General features: G+C 41.0%; 1 protein-coding gene across 3 annotated transcripts in view; it reads right to left on the reverse strand.

The window, feature by feature from the left end:
• The window catches only part of ankfn1b (ankyrin repeat and fibronectin type III domain containing 1b), a 155438-nt gene that overhangs the window by 126411 nt on the left and 3114 nt on the right, over positions 1 to 25913 (reverse strand). The window contains exon 2 of one of the 3 annotated variants that reach the window (XM_085284320.1): positions 23445 to 23537. In XM_085284320.1, the coding sequence (XP_085140446.1) occupies positions 23445 to 23461 (17 nt within the window). In that variant the 5' untranslated portion in view covers positions 23462 to 23537. Of the gene's footprint in view, positions 1 to 1913; positions 2015 to 4714; positions 5189 to 23444; positions 23538 to 25913 lie in introns of those variants that run through there. The other 2 variants (XM_085284319.1, XM_085284321.1) reach the window with 2 other exon arrangements.

A 25913-nucleotide genomic window follows, 5' to 3' on the forward strand; every position in this document is an offset into this window, starting at 1 on the left:
AGCTCCACCTAGACGTTATCACGTGCGCTTCACGTTACCGTAACTCCTCAACCATTTTGAACAAGAGAGAAAATTCAAACGGTTCCTGAAAGATGAGATTACTTCATAACTTTACAGCCAATATTTAAAAAATAAGTCCAGGTGCCATGTATGATACTTGGGTGTTAAAGGGTTAGGGAGTTTATGTTTAAGTACATAGATCACTCTTTTTTTCTTTGCTACTGTGATACTGAATTAGGTATTGAGAGTCACGTAACTCTACTGGCACTGGTAACAGCCACTGAATATCTGCATCTGTGACATGATGATTTCTAATAGTAATATGGACGACTTACGAGGGCTGTGCGACCTGCGCTCATTGTTTTAAACTAGTAAGTAGGCTGGTTTGTTGCTGGACTAGCGGACAGTCTCCATTCTGCCCGCTAGAGAGCCATTCTTGCTGTGCCTCAGGTTTCCATCACTCTCACTCTTCGCTCTCTTCACCTGCTGGGTACATCTTTTGCAGCGGCTCTGGTGTCACAATCAAGCCTTCATTATCCCCGGACATTTTGTACCCAGTACGTTCTGTAATTAGCATTTACTTCGAGTGTCTATCGCCTGTTTGAAAAGGTACATATTAGGGGTGCAACGATACACAAAATTCACGGTTCGGTTCGGTTCGATACTTTGGTGTCACGGTTCGATATTTTTTCGATACAAAAAAAATGTTCATGCCTTTTTAATTTGTCATTTATTAAAATTATAAATATATATTTTAACTCAAAAGTACAGTTTTTAAATTTAACCCTAACCCTTGTGCGCGTTTTTTATTTTGACAGCGAATGCGCACCTGCGGACCACTTATGTGCAGCCCTGGTTATTTAGCTCATCATATTGCAGCCACAGAAATTCTTTTGTCCATGAAACCATAAAGCTGCACTTTCTTTTTGCCTTATAGTCTCATTTGTCATAACTTCTCCGTTTTGTGGTAAGCTTTTCTTTGGCTGTCACTTCTTCACCCTGACCTGTCTTATTTGGCTCAGCAGAACTAAAATATATATACTGCTACTTTTACACACGACTCACATAAGCTCAGCGATTCTCTGCGCGATCAACCTCTCACATGTTTAAGCTGCAGGAGATTTCACTTGTCATGTTTGCATAGTAAGCTAACGATTAATAAGACGATGTCAGAGGAATTGGTGCACAAATTATCATCACTCACAGATCAGTGCTGTCATTGCAAAGTGAAAGCAAAAAAACAAGCGCAAATTCAAACGCGATTTCAATATGTCACATATTGACAGTGGCTCACCGATGCCAATGACATAATTACCCAGCTACATTTCTGAAAGAATGCAAAAGCATTGACATATATTTTTCCTACAATAGCCCGACGGGCAGGGCAGAGAGATTTTTGTAGCCCGACTGGAAAGATCGCTAGCTCCGGGACGTCGGGCTAGCGATATTGCAAGCCCTGTATCTGATTGAGGAATCACTCATCTTTGGAAAAGAGAGTTTATTACAGAGAAATGTCTCTTTCCAAAATAAAAGCTATACTATCCGCTTCTTCTGGGCTATATTCTCAGCAGCATAAGGAGAATCATGTGCTAACAGCTGTCTAAATGACTCGGCTAAAGTTAGTAGCATGCTTGTTGTTTTTGTCTTTGCACTAGGATGATGTCGGCGTAAATGTGCAGTCATATTCGTTGTGTTCCCACTAGTGCTTTCAGGTTAATCTCGTTGAAATGACCTTAACGCCACAACACGGCAAATCTCCGTTAACGAGCTACCGCCGATCGCCCCGTGCATGGGGCTAGACGGCCAACACGTTAACGAGCTAACTGCGCTAACACACTAGTTCACACCAATGTAATTAAGCATTGCATGGCACATCCAACATACTGTTTTACTTTAGTCCATGACTCGCTTACCTTCAGGGTCATACGTCACATGAAAACCAAAATAATTCCAAATGCCAGATCTGAATGAGGGTGGGGGAGGTCCATCTTGCAAGGAGAGCTTAACTTCTGTCTGGCTAGCTTGCCCTGCGCTCTTCCTCCTGACTATGCTGTCTGTGTTGAGCGCTCAGTGGATCTGCGCTCGACAGTGCAGCCTAGGCGGAGTAGTCGAACGCAGATTCACTGAGCGCTCAACACAGACAGCATCGTCAGAAGGAAAGTTGATAAAATAAATTACAAATGTTGTATTGTTCGATACATATGCGTACCGAACCGAAAGCACTGTATCGAACGGTTCAATATCGATACGAATATCGTTGCACCCCTAGTACATATCTCACTGAACTCTATCAATCACAAAGCTTTTCTAGACAGACAAGTACAGCATGAGCTCTTTGTTAGACAACTGTAATGCTGGAGATTACTGAGGCCAGATATCCATTCATTCACTGAAAACAGAACATTGTTTGATAGCTGTCCCTGCTGAAGTCACCCTCTTTCTCTGCAACCATTAATAAATAATACATCAATCTCTATTTTTGGCCATTTTATTGCCCTTTTCCCCCCCCTCTTCCCTGCTCCTATTCATTTAAAGGCAAAAGAGACAGCTCCAACTTCAACAAAAAAAGTCTTGTAGCAACTCTGATAGCCTCAAACCCCTCTGGCTCCTCCTTTATACACGACAGTGTACCGAGAGAACAAGCATGAGAGTGGGGCAATACAGAGGGAAAGAGAATGATAAAAGAGGCCGAGCGAGAAAGACTGAAAGTAAGACTGGAAGAGATTGAGGGGCGTAGGAAGCGGGTGGCTTGTGAGAAAGAGACAGTGAGTGGGAGAGACAGAGACAAAGAGACTGTGGGGATGAGAGATACTGGATTTGTAATGGCAGGGAATGTGAGTCTTTTTTTTTTTTTAAATACACCAGATGTCCACCCACGTTAACACTTCTCCTGTGAGAACGATACGAGATTTGATGGATATATTTTCAAAGTCTAGAGTAGTGGCACTGGTGGGAGTTTTTCACACTGGGGCTCTGATTTTCATTTTTATGCTGGTTGTATAATTTAACACTGACTCAGACGTAATTTTGGGTTCTTGTTAAGAGCAAGGCAAGGTTGATCATTAGAAGGACAGTCGTGCCGGTAAGCAGAAATAGAAACACAGAGCTCTAAACTTAGCGTCGAAGTTTTCTCGTTTTCTTTCGGGGCATTTAGTTTAACGGTAATCAGAGTGAATAACGTTGCCTTTCAGAATTCAGGACGCTAATTGCAGCGCTGCAGTACACAGCAAGAAGTTGTTAGATCTTAGTAGAGCCACGCAAATTGAGTTTGCAGGAGGGTGTGGACAGCTTCTGTTTGACACAAACAAAATTAGCACTGTTGCGGAGGAAGCAATATTTCTAAATCCATCTTCATTATGAATTACAAGACCAATCCGAGAACTAGAATTGAAGAAGTAGAGTTTGATTGAATGTGAATTGTGGTCACATTCTTCTCTTTCTCCCTAAGCTACCACATTGGAAAAATGGTTCTGTAAAACACCACATCATCATTTGGGTACAACATGTAATAACGTAATCAATTTATCCTATTACATATTTGTAAAATGTTTTTCTAATTAGTGGATGAATTCTTAAGTGAGAACAAAAACTTGTTTTGCTGTCAAGGTAACCTCGATCACCGAACGCCAAATTACAGCCGGTTCATCTCTGAGTCAGAGCGGATGTTTGTGCCAGATGTAATGACATTTCTTCCAGGTGGTTCCGAGATATTGCATTGGCAACAAACGGGGCAGTAGTGGGGGTCAGAACACGATATCACGGTGACCGTTGCCTTCGACGACGGGAAATTGAATCGATTCATTCTCGAGTGCTGAAATTTGAGCAGCCTTTAAGAGATATTGCATTCGGGTGGAAGGTTTGACCGGCTGGACGGTTAACCAGAAAAGCTAATAACAGTCCTGTTTTTGAGATTACTGTAATTTAGAAGATGAAAAGTAATTTAAATCTAGATTACCAGGGTGATGCCAGAGTAGACCATAGACTTGTGACATTGATGTTAGTTCTTCAAACTAAAAACTAAAAACCTGACTTATTGGCACCTGTAAATTTGTCTTTGGAGATCAATAACAGCAACAGTTGTGATTGTAAATACGTGCGTGTGTGGTAAAAATAAGGTGAAGTGGGTAGACTTGGCCAAGAAGGACTCTTTGCGTCTCCTTCTCTATATGGAGCCTATTGACTTCCTCTCTATTTTTGTTATATGCAAACGCTCCATATTCAACTGCACGACAGTGGAAAGAATCTATAGTAGCTACCACCATGCCTGACAGCAGCTATCCGCCGCACCTCCACACTTATGTAACTCGAAGCTTACTCACATGCATACAAGCACATGTTTACATGCACATACAGGTACACAGTCGCTTTAAAGCCTCACAGTCCTGCAAAACATACAATTTGCATGTGGGCTGGCTCATTCATTTCATTTTTGTTTAGATGTTTTTCAGAATGTTACATACATATATTACACTCCCTTCAGTATATATCTGACTGATATTACTTAACCATTAAACCCTGACACACATGTAGAGGTGCAAGTGTGTGACCAAGTGGCGCACACCCTCGAACCTCTCATGTGCACATGCTCATTCTGTTGCACTGAAAGTCACAAGATACAGCCAAGTGGCAATGTTTACAGCCTGGAGACAACAGTATATACCAACCAGGCATAGTGACACACACACACACACACACGTAGACACACACGACTTACCTGGCCTCGGCCACAGTGCAGCAGTAACTGCCACTGCGCCGCGAGCTTCTTCCCACCCGCAGCTCCTCTCGAGACTTACGGCGATTAAAGTAGTCTGTGAGTTTCCCAAAACTCGCCATCTTTTTCGCTTGTCGCTCAACTCCACCTCCCCGTCTCTCCTTTTTTTTCGCTTATTTTTTTAATGTTGATCCGTAAAATAAGGAAAGATTCTCTTCTACAAAGCTCCACTGTGCACGACCTCTTGACTTACAGTCTGCCTTGCTCTACTTCTACCTGGATTCAGTTGTGCAGTTTGGCATCAGCTGCAGGTCCGACTTCCCCCGTGCTCCTTCATCCCTTTTTGCCAGAACACTTGTGCAGAAGAACGAGGGCTCTGCCTTTCCCTGCCTCTAACTCCCCTTTCGATCCGTCTGCTGCCGCACACGGTGCTTGTACGCTGATTCTCTTAAAATAGTAACGTTTGTAACTGCCTACCAATCGACACAGCAGGAGCAGTGTCTCCCCCAGTGGACAGCAGACAAGAAGGAGGAGTGGGAGAGAGAGAGAGAGGAAGAGAGAAATGACAGAGAAAGGGAGGGTTCCTCAGTGTCTGTCTTCTTGTGTGCTGAAGGAAGCAGGGCTGGTGGGAGAACATGAGCTGCTATGATGCTTGTACCTAAGCCCACCCCCCTCTTTCTCACTCCAAGTCTCTCTGTTTTTTAGTGCATATTGGCTGTGATGCCCAATTGTGCGCTCTCTCTCTCTCTCTGTCTCTCTCGCTCCCTCTCGCACACACACACTCTCTCTCTCTCTCTAATGCATGCATTCTTTCACACACAACCCTTCGACTCTCGGTGAGCAGAATCACGGCGTTCAAGCAAAGCTGGTGAGCAGGTGCCAGCGGTTGAGCATTTGGGTTCATCACTCTGTCTCCAGCTTCGATCTCTCTCTTCTTTTCCACCCCTGTTTCTCTCCCTTTGTCGCGGACATACACACACACACACACACACACACACACTCGGATTCAACCTAAAGTGCACCTGCTCCACCATGATAACTTTCTCCAATTGTTTGTCTTTCAATTATTTGCAGCTGAGTGTCTTCAACCCTGATTTTTTTTTTCTTACCAGTAATGAAATGGAAGCAGATTTAGCTAGGACCACCAGCTGGTGGACACATATATTGAGAAAATTAAAGACAATAGCAGGATGACAGGGACAATAAGGCAAGTGCAGCAAGAAAAAAAAATATGAGGATGGATGAAAAAGAGGTATGGAGTGAGGGCTATTTGTGAAGTGCCTTTTTGTGATTCACTGTGTATATATGTGTGTCTCCCTCCCACACATCCTGACAGCTACCTACTCTGTCTATTCACTGTCTCACCCTGACTACATTTTTCATTTTTATCTCCAAACATGTGATTGTGACCTCATTGTTTCTACCTCAACCATAAAACTCGCTCATTTGCATCTTTTCCTGATCCAGCAGGCTCTAAAGTATGCCCATGACATTTACAGGTAATGGACGGCATGGGCACAAATAACCAACACTGCAATAATCAGCTGCTTCTCCACTGAGCCTCTCATCCTGCAGTTTGGACACCAGGTCATTAGTAACGGTAGTTTCTGTTCTACTCTCCCCCTTTGACAAGTTCTTAAGAACCCTTTACTACAGGTTCCAACAGAGGTATCTTTCACCCCTATGTCCTCTTAGAGAGTTAAAACAGCAACTTCTCAGGAAAAATGATACCAGAGGCGGTCTTAAAGTAAGGGGATTGTCCATTGCTAAACTGAACAGCTAAACAGTTTTTACATCGGAAACACTGTAAATATTAATGTTATGCATGATTAGAGGCATATTTCAGTTTCTTCAGCAACTACAATTGGTTGTTTTTTCCTGACTGGAATTAGCATCCTATTTAGTATTGCATTGTTGATGCACCTTGCTAGACAATCTAGTTAGCTAGTGCAAGCACTAGCCCACAAAACTGCTGAGAGAAAACCACGAGTCTAATCGTTGCACAAAGTTGCATTAATAAAATCGGAATAATTGCACCGCAGGATTTTGTATTAGTCCAAGTAAAAGAATTTGTCTTCAAAGGCATGTCTGTGTTTTTGGTACATATTACGTCATGGGGATCTAAGGGTCCTGGAGTAAATCTCCAAGAAATGAATGAAAGTCAGTGTAATGCCCTCTGAAGTCATGTGTGTGTGTATATGTGTGCATGTGCATGATGTTTGTTGCACTGTGATTCCACACTGAAGTTAATGTTGTGTGAAAGGTGTGGGCTGTGTGCTTGCAGGTTCCTCTGCTGAAGAGTTCGGCTTATTGATCGGTCTCCCCTGTCTCCGTCTCTCTGAAAAATTCTCTTCATTCCATGCTTCTCTGTTATGATCTACACTACCCCTCCCGCAACAACCCATTGATCTGAGAAACAGCGTGGTCTGGCTGTATTGCCCAGCAGGCATGCTAATATTTGAGTTCAAATGTCAGAGAGACACAGAGAACACTGACAAAAAAGACGCCGATGAGCTTTAAAGGATGTAAATTTCACCTCTTTGCTGATGACAAAATGTTATTCTGTAATAAAATCCCTGTGATGGGAGCATACGCATTTTGAAAGTCAATTCGGGAGTTTTATGTAACAACAACAAAAATGTTATTTGTTAGTGTTTCCAGAGATTTGAACCCATAATTGGAAGAGACACAATGACATTTCTGCAGAACTAACAGAAGAATATATTTCTTCGCTCATTTTCTTCCACTTGCCCGGATTCCATTTGCACTGACAGCAGGCCAAGCAGGATATTCCAAGCATCCTTTTTCCCAGCAATGCTTTCCAGGGTGATCCCAAGCCACTCCCAGGCCAGACAAGACATTTAATCTCTCCAGCAAAGTTCTGGATCCACCCCCGGGTCTCCTCCCAGTTGGGTGTGTCTGAAAAAACTCCATATAGAGAGTTCAGAAGGCACCCCAATCAACAGCAAGAACCACAACAAGAAGGAGTAGCGCCTCTACCCAACTCCAACCACACACACCCATATTTTGTTTTCAAGCGGTTTATTTCACACCTCAAACATGTAGTAAGCAAATAAACAAATAAAAGTAAACTGCAATAAATTACAGGTAGTAATAAAATACACTAACTCTTTTATGCTACGTCCACACCTACACGGGTATTTTTGAAAACGCAGCTATTTCTATGCACCACACGTAAACAGCGTTTCGAATCACTGAAAACTGAGATTTTTTAGAACTCTGTTTTTGCGTTTACGTGTGGACGAGGAATGCAGAGTTTGTCACACAACGCCAAAGGTATGTGCCTTTTTTTTACGTCACGATGTGCGCCACGTTATTGTTTACATGAGATGAATTTCTGCAATGGCAGATAGAGACAAAATACTGTTAATCTGACTATCTTGAGTTTTTACACGCTTACATATACACACGCAGTTACTGTCCCTCCATTTAGAAAGGCAGAGGCGTCACGGTGTGATTATTTTAGGTGTAGTTTCCTGTGTAATAACATTCAATATTACTATCAATACATTTTTCAAAAAATGCCTCTCTATGTAAAATGGGTTTAAAAACATAAACAACTGTGGGATCCTGTTTGTCTGTGATTTGAACCGGGGGAAGGGCGGATCCATATAGTTTGGCTACAAGTCAGTGTCCCCCATCACATGCTACACGTTTGACACCTGATCATTTAATAGCATAAATTTTATCTGAGTGATTCATTGAGGTCCCTCATTCTTCCCATTTTGCTCCGTTTAAAACAAAAATGATTCTGCATTGTTTAAAATGAAACTTTTAATCACTGGGTGGGTTTTAATTAGGCTCTGTCTCTATGCTCATAAGGCTGAATTCCATTTAATTAAATATTTACCAATGTAATTTTGATATGGTTTTATGAATAGTGAATCGATTTGCAGACACATAAATGCCTACAGTATTTAGCAGAAAAATAAAAATTTTGGATGATGATTGTGTACGCTCGAGCTAAATAGCAATAGAGAGAAAAGAGAGAACAGGAAAGAGTTTGAGCCGCAGAGACAGTGAAATAAAGAGCTCAAAGGATTGAGGGAAACTCCAAGCCTCTAAGGAGAATTTACCACCACAGTGAGGAAGAGCTGAGCTCCAACTATTGACAGCTTTAGTCTGCGTTTGGCTCTGAAATGGCTTTGGCTGATGAATAAGTCATGCAATGCTGTTTTTTAGGGCTATTTTCATTCAAACATAAAAACATGCTCACTTTAACTATATCCATTTGGGAACACAATACTTGGCTTGCAAAAGTTGCTTTCATTGAACTAAAATGGTTATGAGGTCATCTCAAACTTTTAATTACGATTAAAAATACATAGGTCTATTTAGCTGTTGGGGCAAAGTGTGAACTACATTACTCCCTACAGGTTTTATTCTGTACATATTCTCAGAGAAATCTGATTTTCATAAAGAGTGAGTTTATGTGCATTTATGGAAGAAGTGTGCCTGCTTTCACAGACCAGCTATAAAGAACAGTCGTCGGCAACTGAAGTGAGTCCCTCCAGCGATGGGCATGCTCAGTACATACTCTAACTTGGCCCTTTGGTCACTCTTTTTTTAAAAGAAATAAATGTATTAGACATATATATATATATATATATATATATATATATATATATATATATATATATATATATATATATATATATATATATATATATATACACATATATGTATTGCTCATAAATCAAAAATGGTGTAGCAAATGAGGCATAAAATGCAACAATGTAATCAATAGTGACTTATGACACACTGAAATATTCATAGTGTGCTCGAGTTCAGACACCTTGATACATCATTCCTCCCCGCCAGCTCATTTGGCAAGAGAGAAACAGCCACAGAGAAAGTGAGAGACAGTTTAAGAAAGCTTCTTCCTGTAATTACTGCAGCAGCACTCTGAAGCTTCCCCTACTGGGATCAGTCAGACAGCACCATTCATAAGAAACACACACAGAAGCCATTTGCAGTAAAACGAACGCCGTCATTCTGGAGCACACCAGTTGAATCTTTGATAGTCTCTGGAATGATAAGCACTCTGCACAGAAAGACACACGCTCACACACACTACACGCCAAGGATGAACACTGCCACCATCTTTATGAGTCATCATTAAGGGCCCTGCAAAGCTGCCCCAGGACATCCAAAAGATATAAGCTCCTTTTTTCCATCGCCTCCCCTTCATTTCAGCTTCGGTGATGCAGTAGTTTGCACCGTTCTCTCTCAGCGAAAACTCTCTGGGTCAAAAGCTTCTGGTCGTGGTCGGGGTTTTCTATTTTGCAGTTTGTTCCCATCGGTTACTCCAGCTTCCTCCCACAGTCCAAACACTTGCATGTTAGGCTAACGGGTGATTCTGAATTAGCCGCAGGGCTGGATGTGAGTGTGGTAGGTATCATCTTGTTATGGATTGGCAACGTGTCCAGCTTTAACAATGCTCCAAAGAGAGTGACTGGATGCTACAAAGTGTGCACAATGTGCATGATGGACAGCAAACAGATATAAAATTTGTTGGCACGGATGTTTAGAAAGTGCAGCTCCCAGCAGGGTGCTGATGCCAGTCCACATGAACATTTAAAGGAGGTTCATAAAAGAAATCACAGATTACGATGTGTTTAAGTTAGAACTCATTGGTAACAAATCAGTACCAGTATTTAGTACCATGCTTTGTGACACGCACACTTGCGTTTCTTTTTCTTGCCTATTTAAAAGGTATCTGTGTAATTTTGTGCACACTGAGAAGTAGGAAGGTTTAAAAGGATGAATGTCAACTAACTCACTACCTCAAAATTCTGAATCTTAAACTTTGAACGAGAGCTAATTTATTATAATCTGTGTGAACTGAACTTGTTCAGGGGTGTCATTCAAAGACAATATGCCTGAGCATGTGTGTGTGTGTGTGTGTGTGTGTGTGTGTGTGTGTGTGTGTATTACATTAACTACATAGCTCAAGGGTGTATGGAACAAGCTGCAGCTGCGTACCACATAATTCATCTACCTCTCTGCATCTATTTTGCAAAGGGGAAGATTGAGGGATACGAAATACTGTCTACAATACTCTGCTGTCTTGCTTTCACATTTACTTGTATGCATACATATGTGTGCTCGCCAGAAGGTCTTTCAAACAGCTTAATCGAACACTGGCCTGTTAACAGCTGTTAAAATACAGAGACGGCACAAAATTGTTTCTGTCAAGAGTACTTATAAGCAGTCATATATTTTTTTTGTTGTTTGCGTTCTGTTGAAGTCAAACATCTTATTCTTCAGCTCTGGACGCTGCCCACCAGCAAAAATACTATTTGATTTTCACTGGAAACTATTCAACTGAAATCGGTCCCAAATTGTTCAAATGACTGGCAAAGACATGTGGCCTGCTAGCTCTAAGTAAGCAGGCAAAAAGAGTATGGAGCACTGCCACCAGCTTCTGGAAAAAGTAGCACATTACACTTTACGCATTACTGTTGGTAATGTGTAATGTTTTATTCGCAAAAACCAAAATAAAAAACTGTCTTTTTCTTTCAGAGAAATGACACATAAACACAACATTTATTATCTGTAGTTATTTATGTATTTGTTTGTTTGTCTGTCGGACTCTGCTCGGATAAGTTTTTTTTTTTTTTTTAAAGGTTTGCAGTGTTCCTAAAATATGTCATCAACAGGGAAGTTGCAGAATGCCCTCTAGTGGACAAACTATGTCAACATGGCTGAAGGGTGTTTTTTTCCCCGTCTCCTCTTTTTCTTTTTCATTTATTGGCAACGATAAATGCCAATACCAACAGATTTGCGAAAACTCAATACTGGTCGATATCAGTTTTAACTCAGAGATCTAAGTCAGATTGATTCTGCAAAGAAATTAGATGATTATTCAGCCAAAGGCTCTGAATATTTTTAGGAATAATGGTCAGCAATTGCCTTTTTATGAGGCAATGTGAAAAAGCAAAAGGTTTGACAAGTGTGAGCGAATGCGGTGTCTGAGATGGTCATATCCAGGGCATACTTTCTTAAATGCTCTACAAATGCATTCCCACACCGGCCCAACACTGCAGGGAAGCTGAACACATATAACACAGAACAATGAATTATCATTTTACACTCTCATGCCGACCTTTTGACTTCTTTTTCTGTGTTCCAGATCTGCCACGGACGAAAAGCAGCTGCTTGTTAGAGGGGCTGTATATCTAGAGCCCCATTGCCAAGTGATCCTTGCCATTTGGCCACTGGGCTCTGTGTTGGGTTGATATTCAGTTTGGGCTTGTCTGGCATCATTTGAAATGCCTTACTTAAAAGTGACTTGGGGCAAACCTGGAAAGTTTAGTTCCTGTTACTTTGCATTTGTTTAAATCTGTCTCTTAAGGCGATGGAAGCTGGGTTTACCATTTTATCATTAACCACTTTCTCTGTGGTTTTGTAGCAAAGACCTGCAGGTTCTGTCGCTTTAGTTTGATTATGTAGCTTAGGGCTTTTATTTTTTATTAGGTTTTGCGTATGTTGTTTTGCTCCATGAGGAGACCCTGAAGTTTAGTCACTTCCTTCTTTTGTTCATTTTCACTCCTTAACATATTTGTCTTAATTATCACTTTGTAAATAAATGTTGACTCACTGCCAGTGTTCAGTATTTAGAATTTTGTAACTTACTAAGACCCATCTTTGCTTCTCACTGTGCCACCCCAAACATAATAACTGCTCTGTCTGAGGTGGACATATTTAGAATATCCCCCAATTCAGACCACATACAGATCCAAGACAGAAGATGCAGAAAAAGCAGAAAAGGCACATGATTTCCACTTTAAAACTTTTTATTTCGATGTCCTACGCAGACTCAACAACACTGGAAAGCAGGAACACCTACACGCACCACAGTGAAATGTCATATTCCTCTAATTTAACCATCATCAGAAAGACAAATGGAAATGCTCTGCCTGAAGGCTGAGGAACTAGACAGCCCTTCTGTCTCCTCTTCTTTGCCTCCATAATTTCCTCATTTTAGCCCATCTATCCATCTTTTTCTCTTTCACTATATGACAGCACCCCACCCCTGTCTGCATAATGCCAGGAGATACACTATAATCCAGGGAATAGCTAGCCCTAGGAGGGTGGTCTAAATAAAAGATGAATCCATGTAAGTATTGGTTGCTGACTCTGAATTTCTCTTCTCCTTGACCTGTAAAACTACTGATGAAACATCTCTTCCAGGTTGCAAGTCAAAACTGCTTCTTGATGTCAAAAACATGTAATTTCAAGGTGTTCGTAGAAATGACAAGGTAAAAAGAACTGTAGTAGAAGATTAAAACAATTCCAGCCCCACCTCTAGAAGTCTGCTGATCTCAGAAGTGGTTCCCCGTTTATTCTCTAGTGATTAGGAAGTAAATCAATACTTATCGGTAGAGCTTCACTGACATGATTTAGCCTGGATATAGCTTCATAACAGCAGGTTAGAAACATGACTGAAAGGACTTTACAAGTTCCTGTAAAGCTGTTTGTAAGCATCTAGGCTTCAGCTCTGATTACATAGCTGCAAAATTTCATTCAGTTCACACCGAGTACCTGATAGCATGTAAGAGCTCTGCATTAGGACTATATTCTGGGTCAAAGTGCGTTTTAGTCATTGTTGTCTTGAATTTATGATTTTCAGTGTGCAAAATGCAACGATGCTGATGTATGATGATGTCATTTAATTTGACTGTGAAGAAAATGTGATAAATGGCTTGTTTTCCCATTATTGCTTTAAATCACGTTAGTATTAGATTTATATTAAATTTATTCTGCCTTGCTGCAGTTTCATGTCAGCATCTCTTGCATATAGCAGATATAATCAGTACTTGTGACACACACACACACACGCGTTGCCAGTGGTCGCATGTCTGCACTCTGAAAATAAATGTGCGCGTACGGAGCTGCTACACTGATTCATCGTCATCTCAAAGTGAGAGAAAACAGAAGGAGGGTATTTCTGTCTGTTAGTTTGAGTTTCAAACTGGAGCCTGATGTAGCATCAACATCTTGTTACAGAGATGGTTTATCACTATCTCTCCTCAGCTTTTTGTTTCGGCACGTGTTTGCTGGTGAAAGGGTGTCGAGATGGAGTGGTGAAGAGCGATGGAGAGATAGGTGAGTGTTTTACAACTAAAAAAGGTACAAAGCTATCATCACGGAAAACGGGAGGTCCACTGGGATGAAGATGGATGATCTCAGAGCACCAATTAAGAGGCAATAAAAGGGAACAACTTTGCCATGATGTAACAGACATCATGGCAAAGAATAAAGAAAACTGAGGCTGATATAACTACACAAATACAGACACAGGGGGCAACCGGAGGAGGAGGAAACATCTGAGAAACTAGATACAGCTCAACCAAATCAGATGAGGAGACAAGGGGAAAATATAACTAAAGGTAAGACGCAAAAGATGCAAGACTATCAAAATAGCAAAAAACACCCGAACACCCAATACAGACACAAAGACTTAACAAGTTATAAAAAGATACTAGTTAGTAGGGCTCGGCCATATCATACCGTTCACCGATATGGCCGAGCCCTACGGCCCTACGGCCATATGGCCGGTAATATGGCCGGTAATACTTCACTTCATGTGCTTAAAATGGAAGGCTTTTTGTGCTCACCTAAAACCTTTAAGCTTGTCCTTTGCTAACTTGTGTAGAACTTCAATCTTAAGACGTGTACTGCCACAGCAACACAAACACAGCAGCAATAGGCAGAAATTTCCCTTCTACTGTATGATACCCGTGTCTTATCATTGCCTACAGTTAGGCAATGATAAGAAAATGAAATATCGCGATAGAATATGGGTAAAACACGCATGCGTAGTGCCTTTGTTTTTATACGCAGATGGCGGAAAAAGCATGGCGGCGACAGAGAATGAGAAGGGCGAAAGCGGATCGTTGAATGAAACAGATGAACCAGAATTGGTTTGTAAAAGCCCTGCGGCAGACTGGTGTCCCGTCCAGGGTGTACCCTGCCTCTCGCCCTATGACAGCTGGGATGGGCTCCAGCGCCCCCCGCGACCCTGAAAAGGATAAGCGGAAGCGAATGGATGGATGGATGGATGGTTTGTAAAAATGGCACAACTTCAGTGGTGTGGAACTGGTTTGGCTTTGGTGTATCCATCAGATACACACAAAGGCACAATTTTTGGTAGAGCATGCAAGCGGGCTGTCGTTATTACCGTGTTTTTCAGAAAATAAAGTACACTTAAAATCAATCTTTTGATTTTCTGAAAAATCGACAGTGCCCCTTATAGTCCGGTGTGCCTTATGTATAAACTCTGGTTGTGCTTACTTACCTCCAACCGATTTTATGTGGTACACGGCGCTCAAAAATCTGTCAAAAAATGTTCTAGTATGACTTTCGTAAGCTATGAAGCCGCACCACTTGATGGATTGTCGGAGCATTACGGCTGCAGGAGCCTCGCGGAGTGATAGGTACTGTGCTTCAACATAATATTACCGTATTGTGTGTGTGTACAACCTCTTTTTAAGTTTTGTGGATATTATATATGGTTATGCTCAGGATGTGTCGGCCAGTTTCCACTGGAAATGCCTTTTGGTTAAACTGTCAGCAAGTAATTTGCATTTGAACTGTTAAATTTTTTATATAACTTTGATGCACATAAAAAACAGCTGCTTGTTTAAGCGAAAATACATTGATGGGGGTTTTTTTGTACTAACAAAGTTGTGGAGTTGTAAAGTATTTTGTATCGCGTCAATTATATCATCAGGTATGTTGTTATCGCAAATTTTCAAATATATATCGCGATAAATATTTTTGGCCATATTGCCCTGCCCTACTAGTTAGGCTAGACTAAACTAAAGAATACAAAGTAACAAACAGTTGTTAAGAAAACTATAAAATAAGGATTCCGAATTACAAAACTCAAGTAGCAAAATCAAACTAAGGATGCGCGCGCACACACACACACACACACACACACACACACACACACACACACACACACACACACACACACATAATTGATTTTGTGATATTGTAACATATATCAATATCAACAGATATGAAAGAAAATTATTGTGCTGTTATTTTTTTCTAAACCACTGAAAATACCCCTCCAAAAAATAATTATTCTGGTTCTAATACTTCACTTCATGTGCTTAAAATGGAAGGCTTTTTGTGCTCACCTAAAACCTTTAAGCTTGTCTTTTGCTAACTTGTGTAGAACTTCAATCTTAAGACATGTGTACTGCCACAGCAACACAAACACAGCAGCAATAGGCAGAAATTTCCCTTCTACTGTATGATACCCATCTACCCATTTTCTTAACCGCTTATCCAGTTCAGTGTCACAGAGGCAGCTGGAGTTTATCTCAGCTGACTGGGATAGGAAAGAGGCAGGCTACATCCTGGACATGTCCTATTGTAAGACATGACTTCTAACACTCTTCATGCAAAATTCAATACTCTTCTGAGTCAGAAACCCCTAGAGGACTCTATAGCTTTTTTCCTTCTTTCCCTCTCCCTCTTTCAGTCAAGTAACTCACATTCACACAGCAGCTAAGTATGTTCACTGCTGTCCTTTTTTAACGACACATAAACACTTCAGACATCCTCACATACACACACACACAGTCTTTGTTTAGATGGAAGCTGACCACTGCTTCTGTTTTTGCTCATGTCTGATGTCCAGCTGACTCCCCTTCATGATTCATTATGCGGCAGTTCAGTGGGATATGCACTCCGCTGAGTGCGCTTCCTCGTTGCCTTCATTGTCTGAAGAATGATTAGGCTGCCACTGCTGTATCTATTTGTGTGTGCGAGTGCACATGTGGAGGTGGGGTGTTCGATGTGCAGCGAGTGCTCTTCCATTGGCGTTCGCAATAACCCAAACCAAAAACACACTCAGAATTTCTGGGGACAAGCGAGCCATGTTTGGTGTCAAAACTCCACTTCAAGGTACAATAACAGAAAAGGACAACCGGGAATCAAAGGGGGGCGCTGATGCATTACTGTTTAAGCGTGTGCACATGGGAGTGTTTGCAGCAGGGGTTGACAGGGTACTGAGATCGTGTCTGTCTTAAGAACACAGGCACGAGACCTCCCGGGTATGTTGTTCGCATGTCCTTGGAGAATCACACCCAGCAGCTTACACGTGGACAGATAGGACGCACAAACACAGTCGCTCCCTGCGAGGCAGCAGTAATCCATCTTCTCAGCCCGAATGCATGCAGCACACTTCCACTCAGCATGATGCATAGAGATGAGAACAACGTAAACAGGCACCTCAAGTTGTTTAGTTGTGACAAAGATCAAAGAAAGAAACACGGCAGCTAAGACAAAAAACAAGCATGCTGATCTGACGTCAACGCCATTAGGCCTAATAAATCCTGAACTCAACAAGACAGCTAAAATATTCCCTCAGACAGCAGCCACTTTGCCAGTGACGCGTCTCAGCTTTCACTTCACAGTAAGGCTGTGTATTTTGCACCAAGTAAGAGGGGGTGTGTGGTAGGGTAACGCTTTATTTTTTGTAGAGCGTAACTAAGTGAGTACCGAGAGCTGGAACCCATAAATCATCATCATCAAAAACAATTCACATAAATAAAGCAGTGCAAAGGCCATAAGTACCAGCACCAGTTTGTCTGTGCAGCCAGCACTGCTTCTGTGTGACAGAGTAGTCCTGAATGGCCCAGTTAGAGCCAGTTATATTTCCCCAGTGACAAAAAGTATTTGCTCAGCTCATCACAGTAGAGTTTAGGAAATAAATATCTTGAATCTTCTACTAAGCTTCATAGTTATCTGTTCATTCGCAAAAAACAAATAAAACCCACTGTAACATAAAAGCATAAAGAGCTACTAAACGTTAGTGTTATTCATGCAGAAATACACATTTTACAAGACGTCCAGTAGCCTCCTGTCTCCTTTGTGAGCAGTTATGTATTAATTTTACATTCGTCATCTGCCTGCCTCAGTTCTGAAGAGCCTGACTCCCAGGCGTCCACTTTCTGACATCGGCCTAGGGTGTTTGTTTTCCTTAAAGCACTTTTATAGGGCATGAGAACCCCTTAATAGACAGCAGGCTTCAATTTCTTAACACTGACTTCTTTATCAGATTGCTGCCAGCTTACTCTCAGTGGAGGTAATTCAATTCAGTTAAAAAAGGAGCCTGTACATTTACTCTGGTCAGCTGTTCCAGACAAATGATTCTGCTGTGTGCAAAGACAAATGACCCATTAAAGCATCTAAAACACTGCTGCACCTTCTGCGATCATTTTTTCCCTTTTTTTTTTCTTTTGCCCAAGACATAAGTCACATTTAAACCCTGGATTAAGCTCTTCAAATGATTTCATGTCATTTTCTAGATAAAAAATGTACTTACTCAAGATAAACAGTCCAGTGAAGAATGACCCTAACTGCTATAATCAGTTACATGACGTCCCCGTCAACGTGATGATGATGACAAATAGTAAGATTAGACACATTGGCAAATGAAGTAAATAGTATTGATCCTCTTGTCATAATGCATTATTCTGCTGGAAAGCCTTGGGTACATGCATTTATATGGTTGTCATTTTTACATGTACCAACAACAAGAGTACTGCAGTCCAAACTTGGCACTTATTTAAAGCAAAGACCTCTACAGTTGGTCACTGTGCCCTGCCACACCGCAAAATGTAATCATGACGAGCACAAGGAACACGACAAACAGGCCAGGGCACTGACTCAGTTTCAACGCTCCTCTACAAGCCAATCAGATGGAGCATTTTAACAAATCCAATCTGCAGACCCTGCTGCCAGCATCAAGATGGTCCAAGACCACGATGCTCTCCTAGGTTAATACCCAGAGGGGTCAAAGCTATTTTTGGCAGGACAAGATATACACAATGTAAAATAAAATCACTGTACATTTATCTAGACAATTTTGTCTGGCCTAAATGTTTCCTTAAACAGATTATTCTTGTTTTTTATGTATTTAAAAGAACCATGCCAAATCTATGTATTTGACCTACTGCTGACTAGTCTTCTTTTCCTTATTTCTTAAGTAGTGTTGCTCCAAAATAGGTAACCAGGCTCTTCCTGTCTTGTGCAAACATACATGGAAGTATATAAGCAAAACGTTTGGACAATTCAAACGAGCTTGAAAGTCAATATTTGGTATGACCACTTATATGCTGCAACACAGACTGAATTCACTTAGGCAAACTTTCTTGTAATTTCTTTAAGTAGTCATCAGGAATGGTTCTCCCGCCTTCTTGAAGGACATTCAAAGCTCTTCTGTGGATGTTGGCTGCCTTTTTTTCTGTTCTCTGTCAAGATGATCCTTCACTTCCTCAAATATGTTGAGGTCATGTTGAGGTTGTGCAAACCATGATTGATAGTGTTCCACGACATATCCAGATATGTTTTTACTGCAATGGCAGTCTGTTTGGGATCACTGTCATGCTAAAAATGGTGCTGCTAATCAGACAATCTGATGGTACTTTTCTGCTTTCATAACTCCATAAATTTTGACAAGATTCCCAACACCACGGCCTAAAATCTAGTCCCAAACCATGACAGAGCCTCCACCTTCTGTTTTACAGAAGGCTGTAGACACTTAATGTTGGACACCACTTCTGACCTCGTACATTTTGACGACAAGGTCACTTCAGTAGACCTTTTGCCACTGATTTTCAGTCCAATTTTGTGTAATTTGGCATACCTCAACCTTTTCTCCATGTTTCCCATTCTTAAACATGGCTTCTTGACAGCTACCCTTCCACTGAGATCATTTCTGATGAGGCTTTAGTGAACAGTAGATGGATCAATTGTAGTGCCAGATACACCTCTCAATACTTTTTTGATGGATTTTCTATTTCTTAAGAACATGAATTTCAGATACTGTTCATCTACTGTAGGTTGTTTTTAGGCCTTCCACATCTTCTTTTATCCTCCACTTGCCTGTTTTCCTCACATTCCTCGTTTGAAGCTTTGTAAGATCCCAAAAGACGGAAGGAATAAGTAGTAGGGTTTAAGAGTGTAATAACGGACTGAAACAGAAGATGGCAGCACTGCATGTACAAGGATGCCAGCTGCCGTTAAGCCCCGAAGAAGAAGAAGTAGTGTCCGGTATCGTAGCTGTGTCCAAATTCAGGAACAGCATCCTCCTGTGCCTGCATTTGTAGGCCGATTACGTTACAGCGACACGATGAAGACTGTCCAAATTTGAAGACTCCGACAAATGCGGCCGACAAATGCGCCCTTCATTTCCCCAGATTTGAAGGATGGGTCGGGCGTATACTTCGTGGCCCAACCTATCAAAGAATTCATAGCGCGGCCCTGCTCAGTTTCCAACAATAGCGGCAGCTAGTTAGTTTTAATATTACTCTTATTATTCTTTCTGGGTCACAAAATAAACGTTTAACATATTTTCAGGCGAGAATGTAGCTGTGTAAACTTCAGATATCTGCTTGGTTTATCAAGACACCACATGTTTTCAAAAGCACTTTCGGAGACGTCTGTTACCCACCAGCTCGTTAGCTAGCGGGGGTTCAAGGCTCACTAGAGCCGGTGAGAACACCGGACTCCCGGCAAATCGTTTTCAAACCCACCGCCGTCTTTCACTACTCAGGTTAAACATGATGTATAAGTCACTTAGATAACTTAAAAATGTTATTGTTTGGCTTATTTCAGTATATTCTTTGTTCCTTAGTAAATCAGTTTGGCTGAGATTAAAGTTATAGTTTTTACACAGCTGAATAAATGTCAAGCAGACAACTGATTATCAGAAGTGTGAGATGCTTGAGAATATACTCGTGTCCTGTTATATCTCAGATAGCAAGGAGCAGACAGCTGAGTTTATTAAACTCCACCGAAACAATCTGCAAATTTCATTAAAATGTAATAAACTATGATCTTGTCTTTATTTTTAGTCAGCACGTACCTTAAGCACTTAAAGCTGTAAGCTAATGATAGTCATATAAGAGCAGGTGCATGCTGGTGCAATAAGCTGTACGTTTTACGTCCAATGGATGCATGATCTGATTAGTCGACTAATCGCAAAAATAATCGGTGACTAGTCGACTATCAAAATAATCATTTGTGGCATCCCTACAGTCAAACTGCATTATCTTTGGCCTTTTCTTTTAGTCATTGAAAGTAGAAAGAAAGTGTTGCATTGTTATGCCTCAATGATTCACAAGCCATTTTTAAGTCCTCTGGAAATGGTCAGGTACAAGGTCGGGACCTTCACAAAAGCTGGAACTATGATAAGAAAGTCTGGCTTCTTGGAAGCAAAATATAAAGAAATGAAGGATGCCTCAAGACTTTAGCACAGTACTAATACTACTGTGACAAAACAATTTTAAGACAGTTTAGGAGCGCTAACACCTGCAATTAGGTGTGAACCAGCGACAGGCTATGTCATGGGATATTAAACAGTGCAATCTAATATTAAACCACACTTGTTCAGGAAACATCTAAGTGATCTCAGATATCAATGTTCCAGGCATTTTGTTAGAGCAAATATACAAATGAAAAAGTAAGCCTCTTAGGAATTCAAAACTACATGAAGACAGAGGAAATGTTATGAGGCATTAAAATGGAAAGGCCATTATCGCCCACTCTCCCAAACTCCAATATTTGAAATATAGAATACTGATGAGTTAATCAATAAACTGGCAACATCAATCAACTAACAAACATCTTTTCTTAAAAGGCTTATTGTATAATTAGATTAAAAATGGGACTTGCCAAATGAATTCACACAAAGAAACGCTAATAGGATTAATTCCTCATGGTAAATGGTTACATCGCCCTCTGTTGGTTGAGTACCTAAATCTAAATAACCACAAATATAACAAGTTTTCATTATTATGCTTGGCCTTATCTTATCAAGACTGAGTCAACAAAACATTAATTGGAATGCGCCGAGTGTCAAACAATTACTGACTCCGCTTTATCTGGAAAACACAAACTCTATTACACCGGTGATGATTATAATAAATAATGTTGTGTGTTTCTCTGTACTCAGGCACAACGATAGAGTGGAAGGACAGAAATATGGTGTCTTTGGGTGCATTTACGCAAGACCAAACACACACACACACACACACACACACACACACACACACTATCGGGAACAACAGAGAAAGTATTTGCTGTCAGAACCATGTGTACAAGCTTGAGTGTATGTGTGTGAACATGCATGGGGGTGCGTTTATAGCCCCCTTGCCTGTTGCCATGACTCACCAATGAGTCACAAGCCAGGGAGTGCGAAGTTGCGCAAATCAGGAGCCCTTCTTTGTCACTTCATAGTTTGGCATGGTGCAGCAGCAGGTCGGTGACGTAATCTAATCATTAAGAGAAAGCTAGTCATCCTGGCATGGGAGTCATAGGTGTCAGAAAGGGAGGAGGGCTGATTCAACAATCACTGACTCAATATGAGACACGAGTAGGGCTGACACTTGGTTACTGTAAATGAATGGTCTCACTTGACAGGTTGGAGTGTAGGGAGCTGAAGGGAAAGCAAGCAGGCACGCATCCCTTTCTAGGCCCAGCCACAGGTATGAATTATACATTCTGCGTCCATGCCGGTGAAAGATATGTATAATGAAATCCCACCATGGATCGTGTGATTCACACACACGCACACACACACACACACACACACACACACACACACACACACACACAGCGCTTACTGTATGTGCACACAGCCCAGAAACACAATGCCAATCCTGTTTCAGCTATCTGCAGAATGAGCTGAGGAGTGAAGATAGAACTCCCATGGCTCTTATCACACTCTGCCCAGCTACAGCAGCGTTGACAAGACGAGAACCGCACATGTTTGCAGAGGAAACTACTGTGCGTTGAATGAAGGAAAGCAGGTTTTCAGAGGATAACAGCACATTATAAAAGCTGAGTCTGAGCTAGATGGCATGACGCTGAGCTAAGAGTTTTTGCATTCGCAAAGTGGACAAAAGGCATTTAGGGTCAGATAAATCACCTGCCCATCCCCCAACAACATTCAGATGGTGTGGTTACTGCTCTTCTGCACCATCCTTTCCAGGCTTTTTTAAACTTTCTGCTGACTCGCTGTTCAAAGAGGAAATGTAGCCACAGAGTTTACGAATAATGGCGCGCCTTCATTGAATTCGAGATGCGACTGCTCCCAAGCGTATTCATGTTATATGTGGGTTGCTTTGTATTGCCTGCCCTCTTTGGTTCAGAGAGCCTTGCAAGATTGTTTATCCAACCCTCACTTTCGCAGAACTGCCTCCATCAAATCAAAGAGCCAACCTTTCGCATGCTGGACGATGATGAGTTCTGTTTAGCTAAGAATAGAAAATAACAAGATTTCTAAATGCACAGACATGCACCACAACAACCTGCCTCACCAAAATATCCAAAACATGCAGAAAGACAAAAGATGTGTTTAGATGTCACCACTGTTTAATCACTTATAAATATCCTTAAATCAAAGTCTTTGAAACATTTGGCCCCTGAAGTTTCTTATTAAGGCATCTTATTTACAGTTCCCAAAATGCTTGGTGAGCTGATGTAATCTCTTAGTAGATGCAGTATAGCTATACACCGCCAAACACAATGCCATGCATGCAGCTGAAGCTTGGGCAACAACAGTTCCAGGAAGCACCAAAATAGAGACAGGACGTTCATTTAGTAAACACAATAAAGCATGTCAGCAATCTGTGTAAAACAAGCTGTCAAATAAGATAAAGAAAGACATGATCTGTCTTACTCTATGAGTTGCTCCATTCCAGCACCCTGAGGCTCCAGTGGCTCCCCAGGTGGGGATTTGTAGTCCTCCTTTTTACACCCACTTGTTTATTTCCTGGAAGCAGAGAAACAAGTGTGTTATTCCGAAAGTGCATTAGAAGAAAAGGCCTGTATTTATCGACAGTTATTTTTACAGTAGGGTGAAATTCCTTTGTTTTCCCAGTTAGGAAGCTGAGGTCAGCAGCACACTGTAAACAATGTAAAACAGAGGGAAATGCTGAACAAGCACATGTGGGCCTATCTTTAAGTCATACATCAAAATCATCATTCATTTTAAAGCTGAAGGTGATTTTTTCCTTCAAGCTATCGGTCTTGTAGTTTGCATGTCCTCTGTATCTGTCAACCTCTCCGTGTTTTTTTAAGGGCCTCTCAAGCCCAGTGAGATCTTGAGGTGTTGAGTTTCAACGTTATCGTCATGCTGTGTGATTTATGATGGAAACAGAGCATAGGGCTGGTTTCTGTGTCCTTTGTGAATTTCTCTGAATGTTACACTACTACTACCAAGTATCGCAGCCTTCTACTTACACATCATGAATCTGAATAGGTGTTTAAAGCCCATAAACACGATCAGGACTATCAGGTCTTTTCTTACATCCATTTACAACTGGTTAATTACATGATTTGTACATTTAGTGTAGCAATGGAACTGACTTTCAAAAAGTTAATTCTGTTCCCGTTTTCAGTGGGAGAAACGTTTCGTCGCTCATCCAACTGACTTCTTCAGTCTCCATTGACTGCAGGTTTCCCCAACCTTACAGTACATTTGCACAATGACTAAAACTAGCACCACTGATGAACAATGGGCCACACGGTCAGTTTCTTGATCATTAATATGCAATTTGTCATGACCATTGATCAATGGCCGTAAGTAGCATTCACAGAGAGTGGGGGAATGGCTGCAATCACAGCATTGTAAGATGGTGACAGATGTACCCTTAGTCCCCCTCCTCGATTCAGAGATGGTCTTTCCCTTTTCACGTAACCTCATTGACTCCTCGCTCAAACCAGAGTTCCTCCCTGTCCAGGATGTGTACATCCTCATCATTGAAAGAGTGGCCACTCGCCTATAAGTATGAATAGACTGCAGAGTCCTGGCATGATGAGTTAGCTCTTCTGTGTTGTGCCATCCACTTAGCCAGAGGTTAAGGAGGAAACACTTACAGACATTTTTTCTGGCAAGTCCAAAGGCCCAAAGATCCATGTAACTGTGATATATAACAAATCAAGTCATTTTATGCTTAGAGTACATTTAAAGATGTCTATCTGTCTTTATTAGTGAAAAACACTGTTGTAAAGCAAAAATACCCTGTAAATACTATCATTACTGTAGATAACTATGTATTTTTACTTTATATTACATGTAGTTAAACCTATGGGTTCATTTATAGAAGGAAAACAATAAAGTTGTTATTAGTTAACCTTCAGTTAAAGTTAGTAGTGTTAAATGGCAACAACTAAAAAACAATAAAGCAAGCATAACACTGGATGACATGATAAATAGAGATGCCCTTGTTGACCAGCCAGGGACCAGAATCAACTGATTGCCAGTGTTATCGGCCTTGACCAGTGACTGAAAGATCAGCTAGCAAGCCTGTGCACGACAAGCACAGGAACACAGGCAGACAGTCCTCAGTGTGAGTCCTCACTCAACACAGATTCTCAAATGTTTTTTGAATGTTTAGAACAGCAACCCAAATCAAACACTTAAATTACCTTCACACAGCAGAAAACAAACAACAAACAGCAAAACAGAAACTAACAAAGGCAGAGTAGCTAAAGCTAAAGCTATCAAGAGCTCAGAGCCAGCTACAAGCTAACAGCCTCAATATAAGCAAAGAGTCAAAGAAGTTGCAAGGAAAATTCTGGAGATTCGTGAAACAAAGAAAAGGGTCCGTGTCCTGTTATCTGGTGAAGCTATAAACATACAGGAAAATATGTCAGGCAAAACTTGTAAACTAGCACATAATGACAAAACAAGCAAATCTGGTCTCAGTTTCAGAACTGCGAAACCCAGACCATAGGTCTTAAGATTAAGCCCAATCTGAATATGCTTGAGAGTTTAGTTTTTAGTTTTTAGTCGACTTTTGAAAGTCTTTAGTGGAAAAAGATCCCCATAGCCCTTTTAGGGATATTTAAAGAAGCAAAAATGTTTTTATAATTAATCCTATACTATTGCCAATATTACTATACTAGGGCAGACACGCTCATGTTTGCCAGTGAAGAGTCAAGCTGTAGTATTTGAGCCAAATGCAATCATGATAATTTGGGACTTCCAGCATATAAAGGATTTTAGTACAGCAGTGGATCTATTAGAAGTATAGGTGACCTTTCCAAAGGTTATTAAAAGAAAATAAGTGTTTAAGATTAGCTAAAAGCATTACAAGAAAAAAAATGAATCAAATCACAAAGGCTGAGATTTACAATATGGTAC

This window comes from Mchenga conophoros, linkage group LG8 (genome assembly GCF_057382185.1).
Source record: "Mchenga conophoros isolate Kocher_MC1m ecotype Shallow Benthic linkage group LG8, M_conophoros_male_GT1.1, whole genome shotgun sequence".
Classification (NCBI taxonomy): Eukaryota; Metazoa; Chordata; class Actinopteri; order Cichliformes; family Cichlidae; genus Mchenga; species Mchenga conophoros.